Below are 22,039 nucleotides of genomic sequence, written 5' to 3'. Positions count from 1 at the left end.
TTTGAATCCAAAGGACCTCATTTCCCTTGATGAAAACACATCACGAAGTTTGAAAAAAATGAATAGTCAAGTAAAAGCGCTAGAGAGTCGGGACAGAACCCAGAGTCTTGGGAAAGCAGCCCCAGGCCCAAAAACCAGTGACATCAGGATTTGCCCGTCACCAGGGCACCAGAGCAGGAGCTGGGTCGCCGCGCCGCGCCGCGCCCTGGGAATACTTAGGGGGGCTGGACTGCAGCCTGGCCCCCAAGGCCGGTGAATGAGGAAAGAAGCAGGACTTGGGATCACGGGCTCTGAAAATGAGGCTCAACATGCGGTGTAGGGTCACCCTTTCCAAACAGACTCCTCTCAGGGACTGAAGGGCACAGTTTACCAGGGGTCTGGCAGAGGACAGCCCCCTTTCCACGCCTCCCCCCCCCCGGCCTCCACCTTCCCAGGCTCCAAAAACCCGGGCTGGAAGGAACCAGCCACCCTGCCTCTCCCTCACTGCCCCAGGCCCCCATTGCCAAAAAAAACACATTAAAATGCTTCTGAGAAACTGCATTCTACTCAAAGCAGAGTATAAATAACTCACAAAAATGCCTTTGTTTTTACAATGGGAAGACCGATCCTTAGATGGAGTAAGAAAACTCATGGAGACATTTCTGACCTTTCCTCTTCCTCTTTGCAGCTGCAGTGGGACTGAGAGCAGTGAGCTAGAAAGCACAGGGGGATCCGGAGGTCAGATCCGAGCAGATTTTCCCAACCGACCAACATTTTTAAGAACCAAAATACAGCAAACATTTCTGTTCCAAAACGCTTGCTGCAGAATGTGAGAGGCCAACAACCAAACTGCACTTAAGCAAGGTGAAGGGTCTTGTGACTGGACTCTAGACTGTAGGCTCGTTTTGGGCAGGGAATGTGCCCCATTAATTCTGTTGTACTCTCCCAAGTGCTTAGTACAGTGCTCTGCACATAATAAGTGCTCAATAAATACCATTGATTGATTAATCGATGGATGCAGGCGTGGTTATTCTTACATTTCTTGACTGGAGAAAATTTTATAAGGGGAGCATTTTCAATTGCAGAGAAGCTGAACTATTCAGCGGTTTTCTCGGGTTGGTTATGGAGCAGTTTTCTTCAAAACATGCATCTGGGATAAAGCACCGAATATTATAAGCAGAGATGAGCTATATTTACCATGATATATTTCCCTCTCCAATGACACAAGAAGAGGAATGACTCAATCAATTAACAGCACAAAAGAGACCTTTTCAGGGACTTTTGTTTGCATCTGGTTGCAGTGAAACAGTCAGTCCCTTTATTCTCTTGGACTGCACAGACTCCCAGGGACACGCCCGGGGACACTCCCGGAACCCTGGATCCAGCCAAAGTCGGATCCAGCCAATTCTGAGGCGCCTAAGAGAATTTTGGTTGCTGAGGCAACGACAGCCATTTTCACCATTTGCTGTTTGGATGGAGAATGGGTGTTGTTAGAGAGGGCGGATTGAGTGCTCACTGCTTCAAGTGCATGGGGCCAGACCCAGATCTGTCCAAACAAAATCACATCAATTACCAGGGAGGTGGCCAGCTGCTCCATTTTAAGGGGACTAGATCTTGTGAAGCGCCTAACGGCTGATATCGCAGGGAACCCTCAGCCTGGCAGGAGCTTTGGATTAGGATCATGTCTGCCAGGGGGCAGGGAGGGGCGAGGAGGCAGTGGATCTGCGGAGCCTGGCGGGAGCGAGACCAGGTGGCCAACTGGACTCCCAAAGCCCAAAAAGGAGACTGATCCCATCAAGGCTCTGAGGCTCAGAGTGGTCACTGTGGCAATTTCAGGCTGCTCAGGGGCTGGGGAGGACAGGGCACCTGTGCCAACCAGATGTGCCTGCACTTCCACCAAGTCCCATTTCAGTCCAGTAGCTGTGGGTCTTGGGAGGGATGCACCAGAGAAGACTGTTCCTGGCCCAGCCACCAAAGAAGAACACTAATTCTTGCCCTATTTTCGGTCGCTATCAATCAATGGTATTTATTGAACCCTTACTATGTGCAGAGCACTGTACTAAGTACTCTGTCACAGAAACGTGGCCTTCTGCCACCTAAAAATAAAGGAAAACAGTTAGAATGAGCTCCGGGGCACAAAATGAGCTCAGCAGAGCACAGCTTCTCAAGTGTACCTGGCAGGGGCCCAGAAGACCGGCGGCAAAAGACTTTGAAAACAAGAGCCAACACACGAATAACTTCTTGTTGCCTGGCTGTGGGAATAGCAGTCTTCAAACAGGATCTCTCTAACTGCCCCAAATCGCTTCATGACCCAAAACTGAGCAAGAAAAGAGCAGGGATCTCTGGCGGGAGGAAAGACAGCATGCCACATCCTGGTGGGACTAGACACGGCCCATGACAAAATTCACGACCTGACGTGCCCTACGCACCACAAGCTGCCTGCACAGACTGCAGCCACAGTCCCACCTGCGGCCTCCGCCTCCTACCCCTTGTGGCCCTTGTTCCACCGTCTGGGAAACAGGCTTCCACTGGCCTCCCCTGGTCTGGGGGTGGGAAGGGCGGCAACGGCAAGGTGTGGTTCCAAGAGTTTGCAGAGACACAGAACTCGGAGTGTATTTGAGACACGCACGGGGAACCAACATCTCAGGGCAGAAAACAAATTACAGACTGACACGCCACATTCCATTTTTCCTCGGGGACTCATCATCAGTTAAATGCAGCAGTTTATGTGGAAAAGGCTTGAATGTGATTTTATGAACACCTATTAAACCTAAAGCTCAGGTTTATTCCTTTACCTCTCCTAGACCATGCGAGAGATGGCAAGGGAGATCGGACCATCGAAATGGAGGATTTGCATAAGGTGATGTGAAAAAAAGTTTGAATACCCTTGAATGATTGGCTGATTGTTGAAAATAACAGCTCTAAATAAGAGGAAAAAAATTGTAGAAGTAATGTAGGGAGTGAAGTCTCTCTCACTGGGAGAGCAACAGAGGAGGAGAAGAAAAAAACACTGATGACTAAGAAAAACCAACTCTGACACCCCCTTGGAAGGGGATTTTGGAAGCTTGCTAGAAAACCACTTTATAAAAAAAACCATACAAGCAATATCATGCCACCGTCTCACTTGACTTCCCGGCTTATCAGGACAAAGCATTATCCTGCATGAAAGGGAGGACTCCAAGTTCCACAGACTGACTAGGTTTTCATTTCTGCAGGATGAATGTAAGAATCGAATAAGAAATGTGAACTGACCAGATTGAGTGGCTAAATGGGCAACTAAGAAACAGCTTTTAAACTGCAAGCTCCTCAAAGGCAAGGACTGCGTCTCTTATTCAGCTGGATTCTTCTAAACGCTTACTACACAACCCAGTAAGCACCTCATAAATGCTACTGATCTACTGCTATTGATCCAACTTCCTTGATCTTTCCATAGGACTTTGAAGAGGAGCGAAAGACACAATGCTGTCCAATTATATTCTTTTGGATTTCCCCCACTTCCCTTCGTTATTTATGATACTGTAGATTGGGATGGGACTGGGGTCCGTGGAGGTGATTCACAGCAGCCCTACTTCAATCAGGCAACCAATGGCATTTATCCCAATGTACACTTGGCAGAGTACAATGTGAGCTGGTAGACCCGTTCCTGGCCCACAGTGAGCTTACTACAATCTAGTGGGAGAGACAGACATTGCAATAAATTACAGCTAGAAGAAGCAACAGACTATAAAGCTATGTACAAAAGTGTCCGGAGGGTGGGGGACTGGGCGAGTAGCAAAGTACTTAGTGGGTAAGGACGCAGGTGCATGGGTGACATGGACAGAAGGAAGAATGGGCTCGGGAGATGAGAGATTAGTCAGGGAAGGCTTCCCTGAGGAGATACGATTTGGGTATGTAAATGGATAGGGTTATTTGCAAAAGAATAGTTACCAGGTAGATCAATAACATCATCATCATCATCAATCGTATTTATTGAGCGCTTACTGTGTGCAGAGCACTGTACTAAGCGCTTCGGAAATACAAGTTGGCAACATATAGAGACAGTCCCTACCCAACAGTGGGCTCACAGGCTAAAAGGGGGAGACAGAACAAAACCAAACATGCTAACAAAATAAAATAAAATAATAGGAAAGTGAGCGTGGAAGGAGTTATTACTGAGATTGCAATGGGGCCTAGATATCTTGTGCAATGAGGTAAAAGAAGATGCCCTCATTTTCTGTCTATCGACTGACAAAAATTGAACAAGAATGCAAGTCAAACAGTGACAGAGAAATCACACTTTCTACACAGTGGGCTATGGCTTTTTCATCCAAGAACCACGATGGGTTACTTCTCTCATGAGCCAACCCAACACTTCTGGAGCCAGAAAGCATTTACTGTGTGCAACTCAGTGCAGTTCACTGTGCTAGGCGCTTGATAAGTTTTGAAGAAACACATTCACTAGATGATCCTTGTACCCAGTAGAACTGAACAGTAATCGATAAGGATAATCAATCAAATCAATGGTATTTACGGAGTGCTATGTGCAGCGCCCTGTGAGAGTACAGATTTCCAGCCCACAATGAGCTTACAGCCTAGAGTCTGACCACCGCAGCACCGTTGGCAGTTTGGGTCACTGTGCTTGTGAGAGAATGTTGAGAGGCAAGAGAGGGTCCAGAGAAGGGTGGTAAAAATGACTCCAGCGATGGAAAGTAGGTCCTATGAGGAAAGGCTGAAGAGGCCTTTCGACTTTGAGAATTACAACCTAAGGACCGTTTCTGGAGACGACGCGGGCTTGGGGCTCTCTTTACCCTCTGAAGCCCAGGCAGGTGGAGACGGCCTTTAGTTCAACTGGCAGACTTCCCGGCTACAACCTTGCAGGGTCTGAGGGCCCACACTTTCTGCCAACCTCCGACCTCGCAGGAACAGCCAATTCCAGCCAGTGCCAGGGGATTGGGGCTATTCACCTGCTGGGAGCGAGGAGGGGAGGAAGGGAGCCAGGCCACACAGACAACCTGAGGTTCCACCACCCCCACCGTTCTAGGCGGGAGTCAAGAGGGGAGCAGAGTCGCTCAGAATGCCAGCTTCAGAGCCAGGTTCAGGGCCCACTTGGATTCCCCTTCACACCCTACTCTATCCATTATGTAACATAGTGAAGAAAACGGCAAATCATGAAAATCAAATTTTTCAAAGACGTGCCCCTTGGGGACTTATTTTTTTCAAGAATATTCACAGTTCCTCCCAATTACATGAATAAATCAGTTCTCGGCTCCCATCTGGCTCCTCTAGCCACTGACAATCACGAGGCAAAGTTACCGGGAGCAGAAGAGGTTGCATCTTAGATGTACCTCATGGTACATCTTCACCTAGATCAAAACAACTGTATAAAGTGTGACCCAAAATATACCTGGTAATGTATTTCATCTTGATATTTTTCTGACACTTATAATGCTCTTTTGCCAACAGACCACACAAGACTAAGATTCAGACGTAAATGAGTTTACCACAGGTTTCTGCTCAAAAATAGGCTCTATTACGTATTAACTGTACCTAGAACCTGAGACCCCATAAAAAAGTCAGGAAGAGGCCACACAGACAGAATTATGCTATGAAAGAACGGTAGTAGGTCATGCTAGAACTACTAATTCTGGAAATGAAAATGACCGCACAAGCACGCCTCTCCTCCCTGGAATACAGCCTAGTGGATTACGGAGATGAAACCGGCTACACGCAATGATGAGTGGAGTGACAGCGACGACGGCGACAACCTGCAAAGATCGACACGGTTTCTCCGCCTGCCTCCTGGGTAAATGTGGCTGGGTACACCCAAAATCCAACCTCTCCATTCCGCCCGCCCCTGCAATCCCAGTGTCTGGGTCAATTCCTGCCCAAGAAGGATGGGCTAAAGCCTATAAGGAGGTGTGCTGGTGTGTCTGTCATTATCCTCCCTCCTTCCAGCCACTCATCCCAAAGCACTATCGGCATGTGTGCATACACATGCGCATACACATGCGCACACACACCTACCCAGGTGCACTCCAAGCACAGCTTCAGTGTGGAGCGGCACTGTGCCAGGAGGGAGTAAGGGAAATAGCCCATGGCGACCATGGTTGCTGGAGGCAGGACAGAACTGTAGCCGCCAGGGTGGAAGGAAAGTGCTTGTGCAGGTGGCTCATTGTCTAACTTGCATCCTGGGTAATAATAATAACAATAATGATGGCATTTATTAAGCGCTTACTATGTGCAAAGCACTGTTCTAAGTGCTGGGGAGGTTACAAAGTGATCCGGTTGTCCCACGGGGGGCTCACAGTCTTAATCCCCATTTTACAGATGAGGGAACTGAGGCCCAGAGAAGTTAAGTGACTTGCCCAAAGTCACACAGCTGACAATTGGCGGAGCCGGGATCTGAACCCATGACCTCGGACTCCAAAGCCCGCGCTCTTTCCACTGAGCCACGCTGCTTCCCAGGTACAGGGCAGGATTTCAAGTCAGCGATTAGAGATGGCTGCAGAGGCTACAGCTGCTACTTCACTATTTGCCACATTTTGCAACAGCTGCTTCAGAGGCCCCCATCACTGAGAATGGCTCTGGCTCTGAGGCGGGTAGAGCTCAGGACCGATTGAGGGTGGGCCTAGTGACGGTGGGGGAAATCTCCTTTGCTCTCTCCCTCCCTGGCATTTACTTTTGCCCTGTACTGTGTGTCCCTCTTTCCCTCCACTACAAATGTCCTTATATCTCTCGCAGTCAGTGAAGCACGGGTCTGATCAACATCATAGAAAATGACTGGGGCACCCGTTATTTTGTACTGAGTCACGTTATTTTCTTAACTTGCGTATTATTCTCTCAAAGCCCAAAGGCACTTTTAAAACATTTTGACGATGCAAGTTTCATAGGATAATTTCAGTATTTTCTTGAAAATATCAAATTTTAAGAAAGTAAAGTTCTTCAGCTTTCAAGCCTAATGTTGAAAAGCGCATGGAAGCCACATTGTTATGAATTCACTGTCCCAAATTTGGCTTTTTGGGATCTCCAGAATGGAAATGTACACGCTTAGGGGAAGAAAAAAAAAAACACAAACCCTTCCTGCTTCTTACCTGAGCTGGGCTTTGAGCTCCGTAAACCGAGGCCGCCTGCTGGGATCATAGGCCCAACATTTCGTCATTAGGCTGTAGAGGGTGGGAGGGCAGTTCGGAGGCATCGGGAGCCGTTCCCCGTTCTCAATTCGGCCAATCACGTCATTGTTCTTCACTCCTTGGAAAGGCTTGATGCCGTGCATCAAAATTTCCCACATGCACACACCTGGAATGCGGAGCAGGGTGTGATGGGCAGATACACACACACGCACACACACAGCAAGAAAGCACCACCTCCACAGAGCAGAGTCAGGGTGGCAGGGCAAATAAACAATATGGCAGGAGAAGGCCGGAAGCCCTCCAACAATGACGCTAAAAGTGAAAGTTCTGCCCCTGTGACTCAAAGCTCTGAGTTAAGAGGATCCAGGGAGGAAGATACGTACCAAACATCCACACGTCACTGGCTGAGGTGAAGCGCCGGAAATTGATGGACTCCGGCGCCATCCACTTTATCGGTAATTTGCCTTTGGAGGCTAAAAGAAGGAAAAACCCTTTAAGAAAACCTTCTTCCAGTGGTAGAATGATAACAGTAATGACAGCAAGTGGTATTTATCAAGTGTTGTTGAATCTGAGCTGTAGTTCAACAGAAGGGTGATGCACTGTGAGAGAATATGGAGAGTCGTAGTGGAAAGAGCACAGGACCGACGAGCAGGGTTCTACTCCCAATTCCTCCATTCAACTGCCAGGGTAAGTTTGGGCAAACCACCTAACTTCTCTGGACCTCCATTTCCTTACCCTTAAAATGGGGATGATTTAATATCTGTTCTCTCCCCTAATCAGGCTGTGAGCTCCATGAGGGATAGGGACTGTGCCTGACCTGATTACCTTGTATGTGTCCCAGAATTTAATACAGTGCTTGGTGGATAATAAGCACTTGACAAATACCTATTATCATTATCATCATCATCATTCTGATACTATTTGAAGAAGGTTTTCTTACTGAACTTGGCAGCCCAATTCATGGCTCCACTGAGCCCTAGGTGACCTTTGGGAGCCTGGCACACTCTACATATCCCTCCCTGGCAGGGGATGAGATGACATCAATCTTGGTTCCTGATACCTTTGTTATAAACTGGGACTCTGGCATTCTATAATGAGGATGGAACCAGCTAAACAATTCTAGGAAATGATCCTCTGTCCTTTAGCTATTATTCTTCTTGCTTATGGGTCCTTTTTCTACCATCTCTTTCATCTATGGACTGCGAGTTCCTTCAGGGGGAGGAAACAGGCTTTGCTTCGGTGTACTCTCCCCAAACCCTCAGTACAGTGCTTTGCATGCAGTAGGCACTTATGGACTGGTCATTTCACTGCTTAGCCTTCAGGTTAAGGACTTGTCAGAGCTACTTTTACACCTGATTGAAGTTACCAATGTAAGCCCTCAGAATGGATTTAAAAAAATCAATGGCTCCTGATGAGAGGATGGAAGATTGTACATTTTTAGCTTTATAATTCACTCACTTGACTCCCCTACTGGTGATATCAGTAGTTGGAGGAAATATCATTTGTCCACTTTTTCCAGTTAAAGATACCTTCCTGAGGAACATTTTTAACATCCCTTAATTTAAGAGCTTCCCTAAGTATTTTCTGTCTTTAGACCCTTGATCCGTATTACACAGAATCATGAATGTCCTTAAGTCTTTGTCTTCCATTAGGAAATTCTCTTTGCGGGTTAAAAATCCCCTAGACTTGTGCAGACAACAACAAAAATAATAACAATACTAGTATTTGTTAAGCACTTACTGTGTGCTAGGCACTGGAATAGACATAAGATAATCAGATCAGACACAGTCCCTGCCCCACATGGGGATCACAGCCTAAGGAGGGACAACAGGTATTTTATCACCATTTTAAAGAGGAGAAAACTGAGGCACAGAGAAATTAAGTGTTTTGCCCAGGGTCACACAGCAAGAAAGTGGCTGAGCTAGAACTAGTACCCTGGTCTCCTGACTTCCATGCCCACATGGTCTCCCTACTAGGCCCCGCTGCCTCTCTGCAGGTCTGCACACCACATTTCTATAGGAATCCAGATTTCCTACCTTTGTAGTACGTACTGTCTTCCATGTATCGAGACAAACCAAAGTCTCCTAATTTCACACAGTCAGAGGAGGACACCAATACATTCCTAGCAGCAATGTCCCTAGTAAATAAAAATTTGAGATGCTGAGTTGTCATAAGCAAAGCAAAATTACAATGTAATCCAACATTACCTTCCAAATTCACATTATAAAATGAACACCTGTAAAATGGTTCACTTAAGAACAATGAATAAGGAAAATGGCGCTTATCAGAATTTTAGCAAAATTATCAATAACTCCAAAATAGCTTCCAAATTTTTACCTGGTAAGGAGTAAATACTGGACAGGCATAAACACACAGGAAGCTCCTTGAGGGCAGGGAACGTTTGTACTGACCCTATTGCACTATACCCTCCCCCAAGCACTTAATACAGTGCTCTGCACACACTAAAGCACTCAAAAGATGCCACTGACTGATTTTAAAAAGACAGCATATACATAACTCATATAATCAACAGGCACATCAAATAGAATCAGAAGATGGAAATTATTTGTTATTTCACTTAAGGTTAACATGGCAAAAAATGTCCCTCTCATAAATATGGAAAAACAGCCAATTGCCAATTGTTTCCCTCAGCTTCCCAAATCCGGTGTTCCCAATTATAAAACTGTGATCCACAGATATTTTAGATATACTTGAAACTCCTTTTGCTCTTGAATTCCAAACCTGGCTTTCCGTGTTTATTTATGTTTAGGTAAAGTTCTCTTTAGACTTTAAGCTCCTTGTGTGCAGGCAATGTGCCTACCAACACTGGTACAGTCTACTCTCCTGAACGCTTTGTACAGTGTTCTCTGCACACAGTAAGCACTAAATAAACACGGCTGATTGACTGGTTTATGTCACTGTCCCTGAATGGTCAAAGCAAAAACTGTATAAGAATTAATTCTTATACGTTATTAATTCTTATACATTATTAATTCTTATACGTATAAGTCTTATACGTTATTCTCAGCATATCATATTCTCTGAGTATCAATTCAACAGAGATCCAGTAGGAGTCACCCTCAGCACGTTCAATACATTAGACCTAGAATTCAGGCCTTAGTTCAGCGCTTTTTAATTTTATATGCCCTCTAGATGCCTCTGGCTTTTCAAGAAAAAAAACCTGACATGACATTTTAAAGATGTTATGATACTTCCTCCACCTCTCCACAAAAGAATTACAATACCCTGAGAAATAAAACTTCAGAAAAAATCACAACACTTTTCCATAGAGGTGTCAGCCTTAGTAAAAGAGTACTGGAAATCAACTTCTGCTGATTTTGTAGTCACAGATGCATAAATTCTGTTGTTTTGTTTATCTGACTTACCGATGAACAAACCTCTTGCTCTCCAGATATGCAAGAGCTGTACTGAGCTGGTAGGCATACAGAATCAAAGAAGCCAGGTCCAAACTGAACTTCCTCACTTGTAAAAATGACCTTAGCTTTGGGGCGAGAGGTAAAACACCACAAAACAAAACACGATCAGAAATCAGCCAAGAGAAAGAAATCAGAAGTAAAACCAAAACAAAAATTTGTCTATCATCATGGTGATTAAAGGAAAAAAAAACAACAAAATCCCCCAGTTGTGGACCAGAAAGTTGTCATCCCAGAAATCAATCCGCCTTGGGCTTTGCCGCACTTGGCTCAGGTCAGGTAACAGCTTCTCTCAGCAGGGTCTGAGACTGGGATGTACCTCCCCAAGGGTGCACAGCTCCATGATGATCCAGACCGGGTTCTCGGTTATAACGCCAATGAGCTTCACAATATGAGGGTGGTCAAACTGGCGCATTGTTACTAGGAGAAACAAGAAAACGTTCAAAAGTAACTCCTCAGCAAAGTTTGCAGGGTCAGGCAAAGACCCAATTGTGGGCAGTTTGACAAAGATTTTTAATTATACTTTCTAAAGGACAGGTGTTTCTTAGGACACATGGGAGAGTCCCATGACATTTACAGCTAAGCTTTCCAGCTTCCCCACTTAGCCCTGTGGGCCGAACTGGTCCCCCAACAGAAGGGTAGGGATACTAGGACCCAGATGCCCCTAAAGTTTAGTGGGGGGGGAGGGCAGCTGAGAAAACCACATGGTACATGTCAGTGTGGAAAACAGCACTGGCCACACCAGGACCCACTTACATATGGACATCCGAGACACTATGCACAGCCTTTTCAAGGAAGAATAGAAAAATCTAAATCACACCAAAGCATCACCTGTTTAAGGCCTTTCACCCTAAAGGATGTTTAAACTACAATCAATTAGTCAAGCCCAAACAGGAGGTTAAGAAACAATGAGAATCAAGGTTGAAAGAGCAATACGCTGATTTAGACATAAACCCCTACTTAAAAAGTAATAATTATATCATGGTCTGAATAACAATAATTGTGGAATTAAGAAAATGCTTACAATATGTCGAGCACTGGAATACTTATAAGGTAATCTGATGGGGCATAATCCCTATTCCGCACGGAACTCACACAATCACAGAGGAAACTGAAATACAGAGAATTTAAGTGCCTTGTCCAAGGTCACAGATCAGCAGATTAGTGGCAGACTGGAACTTGAGTCAACTGACTCCCTGTTCTTGTCATCTTCCTTTCCCCTAAGCCATGCTAAGAACCTCCTTCTTGCACCCTGAAAAATGAACAGTCTTGCAGTCAGAGGGGCTCAACTTGCTTGAGAAAATATAATGGAATGCAACTCAGAGCAGAAGGCTTTGGGGACTCCTTTTTTCATTTTTTTTTCATTTCTACATCCAGCACCCACTCTATTAGAAAGTTTTAATGCCTCAAGGGCCCCAACCATCACAGGGAGCCTAATCCTTTTTTTCCTCAAAAGTGGTGAGGGGAGGGGTCCTTGAATCCCTTCTTCTCACCTGTGTCTTACATACACAACAAAGAAACAGCAATACATAAAATTTGTGTGTGTGTGTGTGTGTGTGTGTGTGTGTATGCATGCATGCAGGCATGAGTGTGCATGTGTCAAGTACATGTAATTGTTTTCCCCTCCTACAGCAGTAGAGGCCCCAGATGACTTTTCACCCTGAAATTTGAAGAGCAATTTTGCTGATAAAATTCAAGTAACACTGCACTCTATAAGGAGAGGAGAAAAAAAAGCTTTCAGAAACTTACGGGCTTCTTGGAGGAATTTTTCTCTCACACTGTCGGAGGTACAGTTTTTACATGTTTTAATTGCAACTGCCATGGCTGGATTCTCCTGCATAGGGAAGTGACAGTCACGGAAAAAGAACACTTCAAGTCTAGTACTTCGACACCTCTGAACTGTGTCGAATTCTTTTCGGCAAACTATGTGGAAATAAGCCATTTAAGAACAAACCTAGCCAAGCAGAGGGCTTATCTTTACTTTGCATCAATAGCACCCTTTCACCATGAACAGCTTCACTCCCTAACAATTAGTTAACACCACCCACGTTGGATGCAGGAGGACAGGAGAGGGGGAAAGAGCATGGAATGATCACTGACTTAATCAAGGTTACAACAGGATTATCTGACTTTATCCCACACTCAAACCACTTAATACATCCAAAAGAAATTTTTACAAATATTACATATTGAAGTATTTGCACTTTAAATTATTAAACAGCATTTCATATTTTTATGGTGTTGTTCACTATTTAAAAATCATTCACAATTATGAAAAGTAAAACTACATAAACAGTAGCTGCAATATCCTAACTTGGTTAAATCAGTCCTACGGTCAAGGTGCTTCTGGTCTTGAGCCCTAGGTAAATAGGAATACACATTACTCTGTGTTTGCCCCAAGTATGAAGACGATCAGTTGACTCCATTTTATTTTTATGCCTGTTAATCTCTGGTGAGCTCAGACGGAGTTTTAATCTGTTGATTTTGCAATTACCCCCAAATTAGAAGGAAAAAACCCCCCAGAAAAAAACAGACAGAATTCTTCTTATTCCATGAAAACACTCCAAATGGTCTCAAGCTCAAACAGCTTAGTAATTTCTGTTCATATGTGTACACACACACACACACACACACACACACACACACACACGTGTGTGTTCTTTATCCTATTTTTTTAAATTAAGCCTTAATTTGGAGAAACATGAAGGGGAAACATTGTTTTAAGACATTAAAAGTACAGATTTCACCATGAGATCAACCACACCAGGAAAATTCAAACAGCAACACACCCTGTTTGTAGGTCTTTGTCTTAAGGTAGGTCAGCCTGCAAAGTCTACCCGCAGCTCCTGCAAAAATTGAATGAAGCTAAATCTGAGCAAAGAGCTTCAAGGAGCGCTATCAGCTGGAGGCTTCTTCCCTCCTTCCCTTTCTGGCCTTCTTGCCCACCAACCTGAGCTCAGGCTCTCTATTTCATGAACTCAAACCTGCTTACCATCCCTTGTGCATGACTGATTCACTTTCTCTGAGTCAAAACGTAAAGTTTTTGCATGCACTTGGCCATGTGCTACGCCCTTGCCCAACCAACTCACCCACTGTGCTCCAAAAACAAGACTGGCAGGAATGAGAGAAAGTAAGCGACACTGCCCAAGCCATTGGCGCTATCACCGATTCCTCTGCATAGGCCCCTTGGTCTAAAATGTCTTCATGCCATGACCGTGGCTTGGCTGTTCCTTACAGGGGGCTGGGGGAGGGCCATTCCAACCATCACCATCCACCATTATAACTGCTAGAAAGGCCCTCTCCCCTTTCCTTAGTAGACTGTGATCTTTCTAATAAATCAGTGAGTGCTTATTGAATGCTTAAGGTGTGCACAGTACTGTACTAAGCACTTGAGATTGGAAAATACAATAGAGATGGTAGACATGAACTCTGCCCTGAAGAGCTTTTGACTTAGTTCCATCCTTAAACATTCACATACTCTAGATGGGATTCTCAAATAAACCCCAAATAGTTCCAGGCACTCCAACAAACCTTTAGTCAGCACCTATAGTCTGTACAGCTGGAGAGAACGTATGGGTAAATATGGATTCCTCTCAGTGATGCGCTCATTTTATTGATACCTAGACTAGAGTCCTGGCAGCTTGTAGACAAGGAGTGATGTCACCCAACGCACCTAGCGCCAATGAGGTCAATTAAGGTTCCTCCTGGGCAGTTTCTCCAGAGTTTTCTTTGGGGTGGTGTTTCTGCAAGAGGAACCGCCAGAACAACCTGAACTTGCTCAAAAACCCACCGGCATTACAGCTCTACCCATTCCTCACCAGATTTGCTCATTAACACCAGCAAATTCACACAGAACCAGGAAAGAGCCCATCAATCCCGGGCATAACTTATAAGCATCCATGGGCATGGACGGCCCGGAACCCAGAAAATCAGGTAGTAAACCTCATTGTTTTGAGCCCTCTGAGTTCAGGATTTGTGCTTCTTTCCTATGCTCCTTCTCCTGCTATAAAAGGCAGTGAACTTTGCTCCAGGGGAGGAGAACATGCCTGTACCCTGGGGTTAACAATGTCTCAGTTCAGCTATTGCAGAAGAGGTGAAAAGGCAATAGGGGGAGAGAAACTGCAACACCCAGCTTCCTTAGCTAGATTATAACAGATAGACAAGGAAAGGAAACAGACTAGTCCAGAATAGTCAGTTGTGTTTTTAGTAAGCTTCTGAGAGCATGGAAAACACACACACACACACACACACACACACACACCCCCGCCCCCTCCCCCTCCCCCCCATACATCACCACCATCACCCCTACAGCTTTTTCGTAGAACTGACTTGGAAGCACACTCCTTCGATTCAAATTGGACTCATCTTCAGTCACAAACAGTGAGGTTTTACCCTAAACTCAGTAAAAAAAGGAATTACCCAAGTGAAGATTAGTTGTAATATCTACCTAAAGTTGGGCAAGGGCCTGCGCTAGCTCAATTCAGGCTTATTTGAATAATTTCAATTATTTCTACCTGTTTGAGATAACTGGCTTTCAGCCGCATCAGTGGCAGCAAAGGGTCCTTGGTTAGATGACAGAATACAACCCTGAGATGGGCATTCTGCAGGAACTGTGACATGACCATCTCCCTGTAGTCTAGTGATCACGCCTTCACTAGGAACAAAGGCCTGGACAGAGTTAAGACAGCTGATTTTCAGTTCCTGCCCTGCCACTGACTGGTGAGTCTTATGCTAACCTTTCTATAATAATAATAACAATGACGGTATTTGTTAAGCGCTTACTATGTGCCAAGCACTGTTCTAAGCACTGGCCTCTGTCTCTGCATGCACCATGCACATGTGAACACATTCGTGAAACCTCTGGAAGAAACTGAAAGGACTGTTAGCAAAGAGCAATCCACAGCTCTGAAGATTTGTAAGGGCCAGCATCCTAGAGATTGAGATCTTGACGTGAATTTTCCCACTTTCCTCTAAGGTTCAGGAGGGCTCTTAGGGATCAATAGGGTCAAAGATTATGAGTGAGTTGTAACTAAGCCCAAAGCCAGAATTTTCCATTCACAAGCAGGCCCAGAGGGCCAGGACTCACAAAGATCAGACCAAGTACTTCCAGATTAGATGAGAAGCATCAAGTTAAACAACAGGATGGAACAGTTCACAGTGACACCTGTCTACATGTTTCGTTTTGTTGTCTGTCTCCCCCTTCTAGACTGTGAACCCACTGTTGGGTAGGGACCGTCTCTAGATGTTGCTGACTTATACTTCCCAAGCGCTTAGTACAGTGCTCTGCACACAGTAAGCGCTCAATAAATACGACTGAATAAATGAATTTTGACTTTCATAATTAGCTTTCCCAGAGCCAGGGATAATGAATCACATCTGATGCTTTTGTCTGTAATGAAGAATGACATACCGGAGTCGTGTAAACGCCTTGATGCACATCTCCAAACTGGCCTTCTCCAATGCACCGTCCAAGATCTATTCTGTCCCGCTGAATCTCATAATCCCTGGCTGAAAAATAAAATTCCTTTACATATAAAACCATTTAAGAAAATCATTCCCAGTGAAAAAAAACCCAAAAGACCACAAATTAGATGACACAACTTAAAATAATCCAATCTAATATCTTACATATAAGTAAGATTAAAATTGGTGACAAACCATCAATGGAAATGTCTTGTCCACAGTGGAACCCTCTTAAACCAAGCTTGGGAAAGATTTCAGGGCTACAAACTGATATCAACTGGTGAAACTGCCACACTCAACGAATCCATTTTTGCTGTAAATGTGGACTCATTCCATCTCACTTCGTATTTTTTGGTCTTGTCTAATTTGGTTTATATTGATAACAAATCCACTGGGCAGAGAGTTTATCTTAAAACCATTCAACAAAAGTTGTTTGGCGATAATCTCATTAGTCTAAGCATTTATATGACTGCTAGAGAGTCAGTTCAATCTGGCTCAAAACATCTATTTTTTACTGAAAAGAAGTACAGAAAACAATTTGTAGAACCAAGGAAAATTACCAAATTGCCTTTCTGAAATATGGCATTTTAGACAAAGCAAATTTAAGAGGCTTCCACTAAATGATATTTCACATCTCAACATCATTCAATGAGCTAAAGGAGTTTTAAAGAGGAGGCTCTTGAAAGATAATTTTCAAAACACATGACTAAAAAAAACCCCACCAAAGCTGTGATTACCATATTAGAATAATGACTTGGGAGTAAGGTACACTCTTAACTGGGCTTAGTAACTTCAATTGACCCATTCTGTGATTTATGTTGTATTAATATCCTAGTAATTAGATGGCCATTCCCCACTTGTTAAAAGGAACACAATTCACTGAATTTCAATGTAATCAAATAGTTAAATATTCCAGTCCAGAAAAAAAATCCATATTTATTTCACCATCTTTTTATTATTATACATGGAATAAAGGATCTACAGGACTGATAATTACACATCTTCATTTACAGGGATGATTTTTTTTAACTTTCCATTTTCCTCTTTAAAATCACTTAGCCACAAATCCACTGAACACAAAATTTGAAAAATGAACAAACACTCTGAAACTGAAACACCCATGTCACTTCCCAGGTTGCAAGCAAGCACAGGTATTTGAAGGGAATCCTGTTACCTTCATCTATTCCATAGCTTTCTGTAGTGCAATTGAAAGAGAAAAAATCAAAGACCTTGCTTAGAGATGTCCAGTATCAATTACGTTTACAACAAGAAATTGGGAAAAGTCTTTACTTATCTTAAATATTTCAAGAGGCGATAGGATGTTGCAAATTAACCTCTGACACTAAAAATTTCACAACTACCTCACTGTTAGTCCCTCCATCAGACCTCTAAATACCTAGAAGACTCTCAATTAACCCCATCGACTCATCTGTAAAGTCAACACCTTTAGTGGCAGTATAGTTGAAATTGGACAACTTGAAATATCACTTTGCAATTTGCAGGTCCTCAACGTGCCACCACCACTCTATGAGAACCCAAAATGGAGACCCAACAATCACAAATAGGCCCTGGATTTAGAGACAACACAGGGCTTTGGAAGGTTACGGCCCGCGAGAAGTAGGCTGGGGGCTCAGCCCGCTCAGGACCTGACTTTAGTACAGGGGAAGCTGTGAGCAGTTTCCCACTGGCTGGCCTCTCAGAAAGCTAGGCGGAAAGAGATACGAGGACGGGAGTCTCCGCCCTGAACAAATTCCTGGGGTACAGCACAGCCTCTAAGCCCAGAGAGGCAAGGTGGAGAGGTGATGGTGGTAGCCAGGACTGGTAAGTGCAGAGGAAGAGAGCAGATGGATGGGCCATCAGCAATCAGACCAGTTGTTCTGGTGGCACTTCCAATTCCACCCGTCCTGGGCCAGATGCCACAGACCCAAGACACTGGTACTGCTCCAACACCGGGAGCTCCAGGAAAGGCCGCCCACCGCCCTCCCTGCCACACGCCTCACCGAAGACACTTCTTCCCCCAAAGTTCTTAGAAACAAACCTGGGCCCATGAGGGGCTCTACTTCAGCAGAGAACCTTTTACACAGAGTCCAGGACTGGAGCATAAAGCCAGGCAGGGAAATTTAAAGAACATGGGAACTGTCAAGTGATGGGAATTTGAACAAACAACTGTCCTTTCAATTAATATATTGAAATTTATTTTTCACTGAAAATATTCCAGTCTTATCAGTACTATTCTTAGGGCTGAAAGCTGAAGAGATAATACAGTTATTTCTGTCCATTCCATTTTCCACTAGAAATGGAGGAAGAAGACAGTAAAAATGATTGAAACCCACAGAAAATTCCAAGCCTTCATTTTTAGCAGTATTTTCACACACTTCTGCAAGAGCCAAAGGGATGAATTTAGGCTTCACGCCAGTCTCTTCACTGCTGGGGAACCCTGAGTTATAGGGAACTGTCCAAGAGAGAGGCAGGCAGGCAAGAAGGCAGGCAGATGGGCAAGCAGCTAGCCAGAGTGCAAAAGAGGCAAATCAATGAGCCAAGTTCCTAAACTACATAATCAATGCCCAGATAATCCCCAAATTGCTCCTTTTCCCTTTCCTTTGCCTCAGCAACATTTGAATTTTAACAGTAACTCAGAACTGACAGCCATTCCAAACCTGCCTATAGGGGCTCTATTTCCATTAGGATTCATTTTCTGTCAAATAGCAGAAAGTAGAAGGCACTCAACTTGCGGCCCTCTAAGGTGTGTCTAACATTCCAAGGACCTCTTTTTCAACGGTATTTGTTAAGTGCTTACTATTTTCCAGGCATAATAATAACTGTGGTATTCATTAAGCACTTACTATGTGCCAAGCATTGTTCTAAGCACTGGGGTAGATAGAGGTTAATCAGGTTGGACATAGTCCATGTCCCGCATAATAATAATAATAATAATAATGATAATGATAATAATAATGACATTTGTTAAGCGTTTACTATGTGCCAAGCATTCTTCTAAGCACTGGGGTAGATAGAGGTTAATCAGGTTGGACATATAGTCCTTGTCCCATATAATAATAATAATGATAATAATAATGACATTTGTTAAGCACTTACTATGTGCCAAGCACTGTTCTAAGCACTGGGGCTCACAGTCTTTATCCCCGTTTTACAGATGAGGTATCTGAGGCAAAATTAAGTGACATGCCCAAAGGTCACACAGCAGACACATGGCAGAGCTGGAATTAGAACACAGGTCTTTTGAGTCCCAGGTCCGTGCTCTTTCCACCAGGCCACGCTGCTTCTCAATGGAGCTCAGACTGAGACAGAAGACACGATTCATTCAGTGAGATTCCCACCAGATGTCTTACTTTTGTGGTCGTGAAATTCTTATTGGTGGGTTTTCTCTCGTCACTCAATTACAACATTATTTAATGTAAACAAATCAAAATGAGGCTTCATTGTTCCTCACTATTGGATGCAATGAAGTGACTTAGAGAAGCAGCATGGCTCTCTGGAAAGAGCCCGGGCTTTGGAGTCAGAGCTCATGGGTTCAAATCCCGGCTCTGCCAACTGTCAGCAGTGTGACCTTGGGCAAGTCTCTTAACTTCTCTGTGCTTCAGTTACCTCATCTGTAAAATGGGGGTTAAGACTGTGAGCCCCCCATGGGACAACCTGATCACCTTGTAACCTCCCCAGTGCTTAGAACAGTGCTTTGCACATAGTAAGCGCTTAATAAATGCCATTATTATTATTATTATTATTATTATTATTACCTGACCTACCTTACCCCTTCTTTTAAGGGGGATGGCCCCACCAAAGACTGGTGACTAGGATGATCACCCTGACAGCAGGGCATGGCAACAGTCGGTGAGATGTACAGATTCTTCAAAGATGAAGAACTATTTTGAGTCATCTTTGATGGGTGGTAGCTAACGCTTTTGGTGGAGCTACAGAACTCAAGAGTCTCAAGGCTACAGAGGTCTGGGAAGCAGCATTATAGGAAGCAGCATGGCCTAAGGGATAAAGCATGGGCCTGGGAATCAGAAGGACCTGAGTTCTAATTCTGACCCCACCACTTGTCTGCCATGAGACCTTTGGCAAGTCACTTCACTTCTTTGTGCCTCAGTTACCTCAACTGTGAACTCGGGATTAAGACTGTCAGCCTCATGTGGTCCAGGGACTATGTCCAACCTGATTAACCTACATCCACTCCGGCACTTAGAACAGTGCTTGGCAGTGCTTAACAAGTTACATAATTATTATTAATTACTCAGAAATTGCACTGAAGTCTTACAAAATTCTGGAAGTTTAGGATGTAAAAGGGGAACCTAAGGGATCAGGAACATTTTAACTATGAGCATAATTCCAGATACCGTTAACCTTAAGCCTAAGGGATCTGTTAACTCTATTAGCAGAAAAAAATGAACGCGACAGAATATTTTCAAATCAGCTCTGAGTACTTACTTGATGGCATGGTGTAAGTATCTTCTTCATCTATAATCTCCGCATAGTCATCCGTTTCTGTAATAAAGGAATCACGGATATTTGAGTTGAGGGCAGATTTAATTTTTTTTATATGTTAATCCAAAAAAGTCAATTATTAGCCTGAATTCCCAAGGATGGACAAAAACCAAAATGAATTTAAGCAATGACTCCAATTCTTTTCACGCATGAGTCATTCACGGAAATGAAACTGACATCATCTTCCCAACATTCGGGACACAAACTCACTTATTATGGAGCAACTCAAAGGGTTAATGGAGCAAGCTGTCCTTGAATCATGAGGCAGACACATGACTCAGCCTAAGCGGGCTCCTCACACAGCAGAACTCCTTCAAACCTCTTTCCCAGAGTTTTTAAAAACACTTCACAATGCTAGCTGGAATATTCTGGCCTAAGGTTAGAAATAACGGTGACTGAAACAGTATCCGTTGAAGCAATGCATCTCTGCTCGGGACAATATTCAAATAGTTGATTGTTCCACTACAGGTTTGGTTTCCTCTATAGATCAAGCTGGCTGGGGAGGGGAGGGCCGGGTGGAGACAGAGGTGGTGGACGGATTCCTTCTGTTTGTTCAGAGCAGGTAGATCTGGATGGAATTTATCTGTTAGGGTTAGTTCAATCGTGTTGATTTCAAAAGCTATGATGAAAAGAACAAGTGTCTAAAGGACCTTAAGTTAATCAAGTTGCTGAAAGCTGACATTAGAAAATGATATTGTTTTGGGGTTAATTTTAGATTAAAAAAAAGAACTAGAGCTCCTTCTAAACTTAATGAAAACACCATCTCACTAGATCCTTACACAACGGCTGAACACAACCCACTGCAGTTAGAGAAACCCCTCGAAGCCGAGTTTCTCAAGTTTGATTTCCTGTACTTAGCTCCCAAGACTACCACCCTTCTCCGCCGCCCCCCACCCCCTTAAAAAAACCAAAACAGTCAGAGACAGAATCCAGTGTCATATTTATGACATGAGAAGGGCAGTGGATTTGTTTCACTTATTTCAGGTCATTTCACTTTGGGATTCAATAAGATAGAATCAGTATAGAAGGCCTGTTCTTTTTGCTCTAGGGAAACGAAAGGCAAAAGAATGCTTCTTTCCTCCCCATTTCTATCAAAACACTATGGAAATTTGAAAAGGAAACAGACGACCAGATCAGAACACATCCTTGCAACTGCCAAAGAGCTCCTTCCAAACTATCACATGGATGTGCTTGAAACCTGTTATGAAACAACTCCCCATCAGCTTCATACCCAAATTTGTATCTTTATATCATTCAAATGGCTGTAGGACTGCAGGTCTCAGATACACATCCTGGAGTGTATTGCTACAAGTGGAGAAAGACAACATACAACTCAAGAACCCAACTGAGTTTCACCACCCTTATGCTACAGGTGAACAGACGTAAAAAGGGAAATTTGTAAAGCTGTCTTTTTCACAAGCTGGCGAAGACTGGCAATAGTGATGTTTACACTTGGGCACTGACGCCATGCACTACTTACAACAACTGCTGAGATGGCAACCAGCCGCAACAGCATTAGAAAGCATTGAATACTCTCCCATCAGAATGCAG

At 44.0% G+C, this 22,039-nt stretch overlaps 1 protein-coding gene across 12 annotated transcripts in view; it reads right to left on the bottom strand.

The window, feature by feature from the left end:
- The window catches only part of PTK2 (protein tyrosine kinase 2), a 144,761-nt gene that overhangs the window by 21,678 nt on the left and 101,044 nt on the right, over positions 1-22,039 (bottom strand). For 6 of the 12 annotated variants that reach the window (XM_038760708.1, XM_038760700.1, XM_038760701.1 and 3 more), the window contains 9 exons: positions 20,432-20,488; positions 17,160-17,180; positions 15,933-16,030; positions 12,272-12,356; positions 10,842-10,942; positions 10,475-10,590; positions 9,125-9,225; positions 7,472-7,561; positions 7,050-7,254 (listed from right to left, as the gene is read on the bottom strand). In XM_038760708.1, the coding sequence (XP_038616636.1) occupies positions 7,050-7,254; positions 7,472-7,561; positions 9,125-9,225; positions 10,475-10,590; positions 10,842-10,942; positions 12,272-12,356; positions 15,933-16,030; positions 17,160-17,180; positions 20,432-20,488 (874 nt within the window). The remainder of the gene's footprint in view (positions 1-7,049; positions 7,255-7,471; positions 7,562-9,124; positions 9,226-10,474; positions 10,591-10,841; positions 10,943-12,271; positions 12,357-15,932; positions 16,031-17,159; positions 17,181-20,431; positions 20,489-22,039) is intronic. The other 6 variants (XM_038760706.1, XM_038760707.1, XM_038760704.1 and 3 more) reach the window with 1 other exon arrangement.

Source organism: Tachyglossus aculeatus, chromosome 18, assembly GCF_015852505.1.
Source record: "Tachyglossus aculeatus isolate mTacAcu1 chromosome 18, mTacAcu1.pri, whole genome shotgun sequence".
Classification (NCBI taxonomy): Eukaryota; Metazoa; Chordata; class Mammalia; order Monotremata; family Tachyglossidae; genus Tachyglossus; species Tachyglossus aculeatus.
The sequence above is the reverse complement of the archived record's forward strand: the minus strand, read 5'-3'. Positions and strand labels throughout refer to the sequence as shown.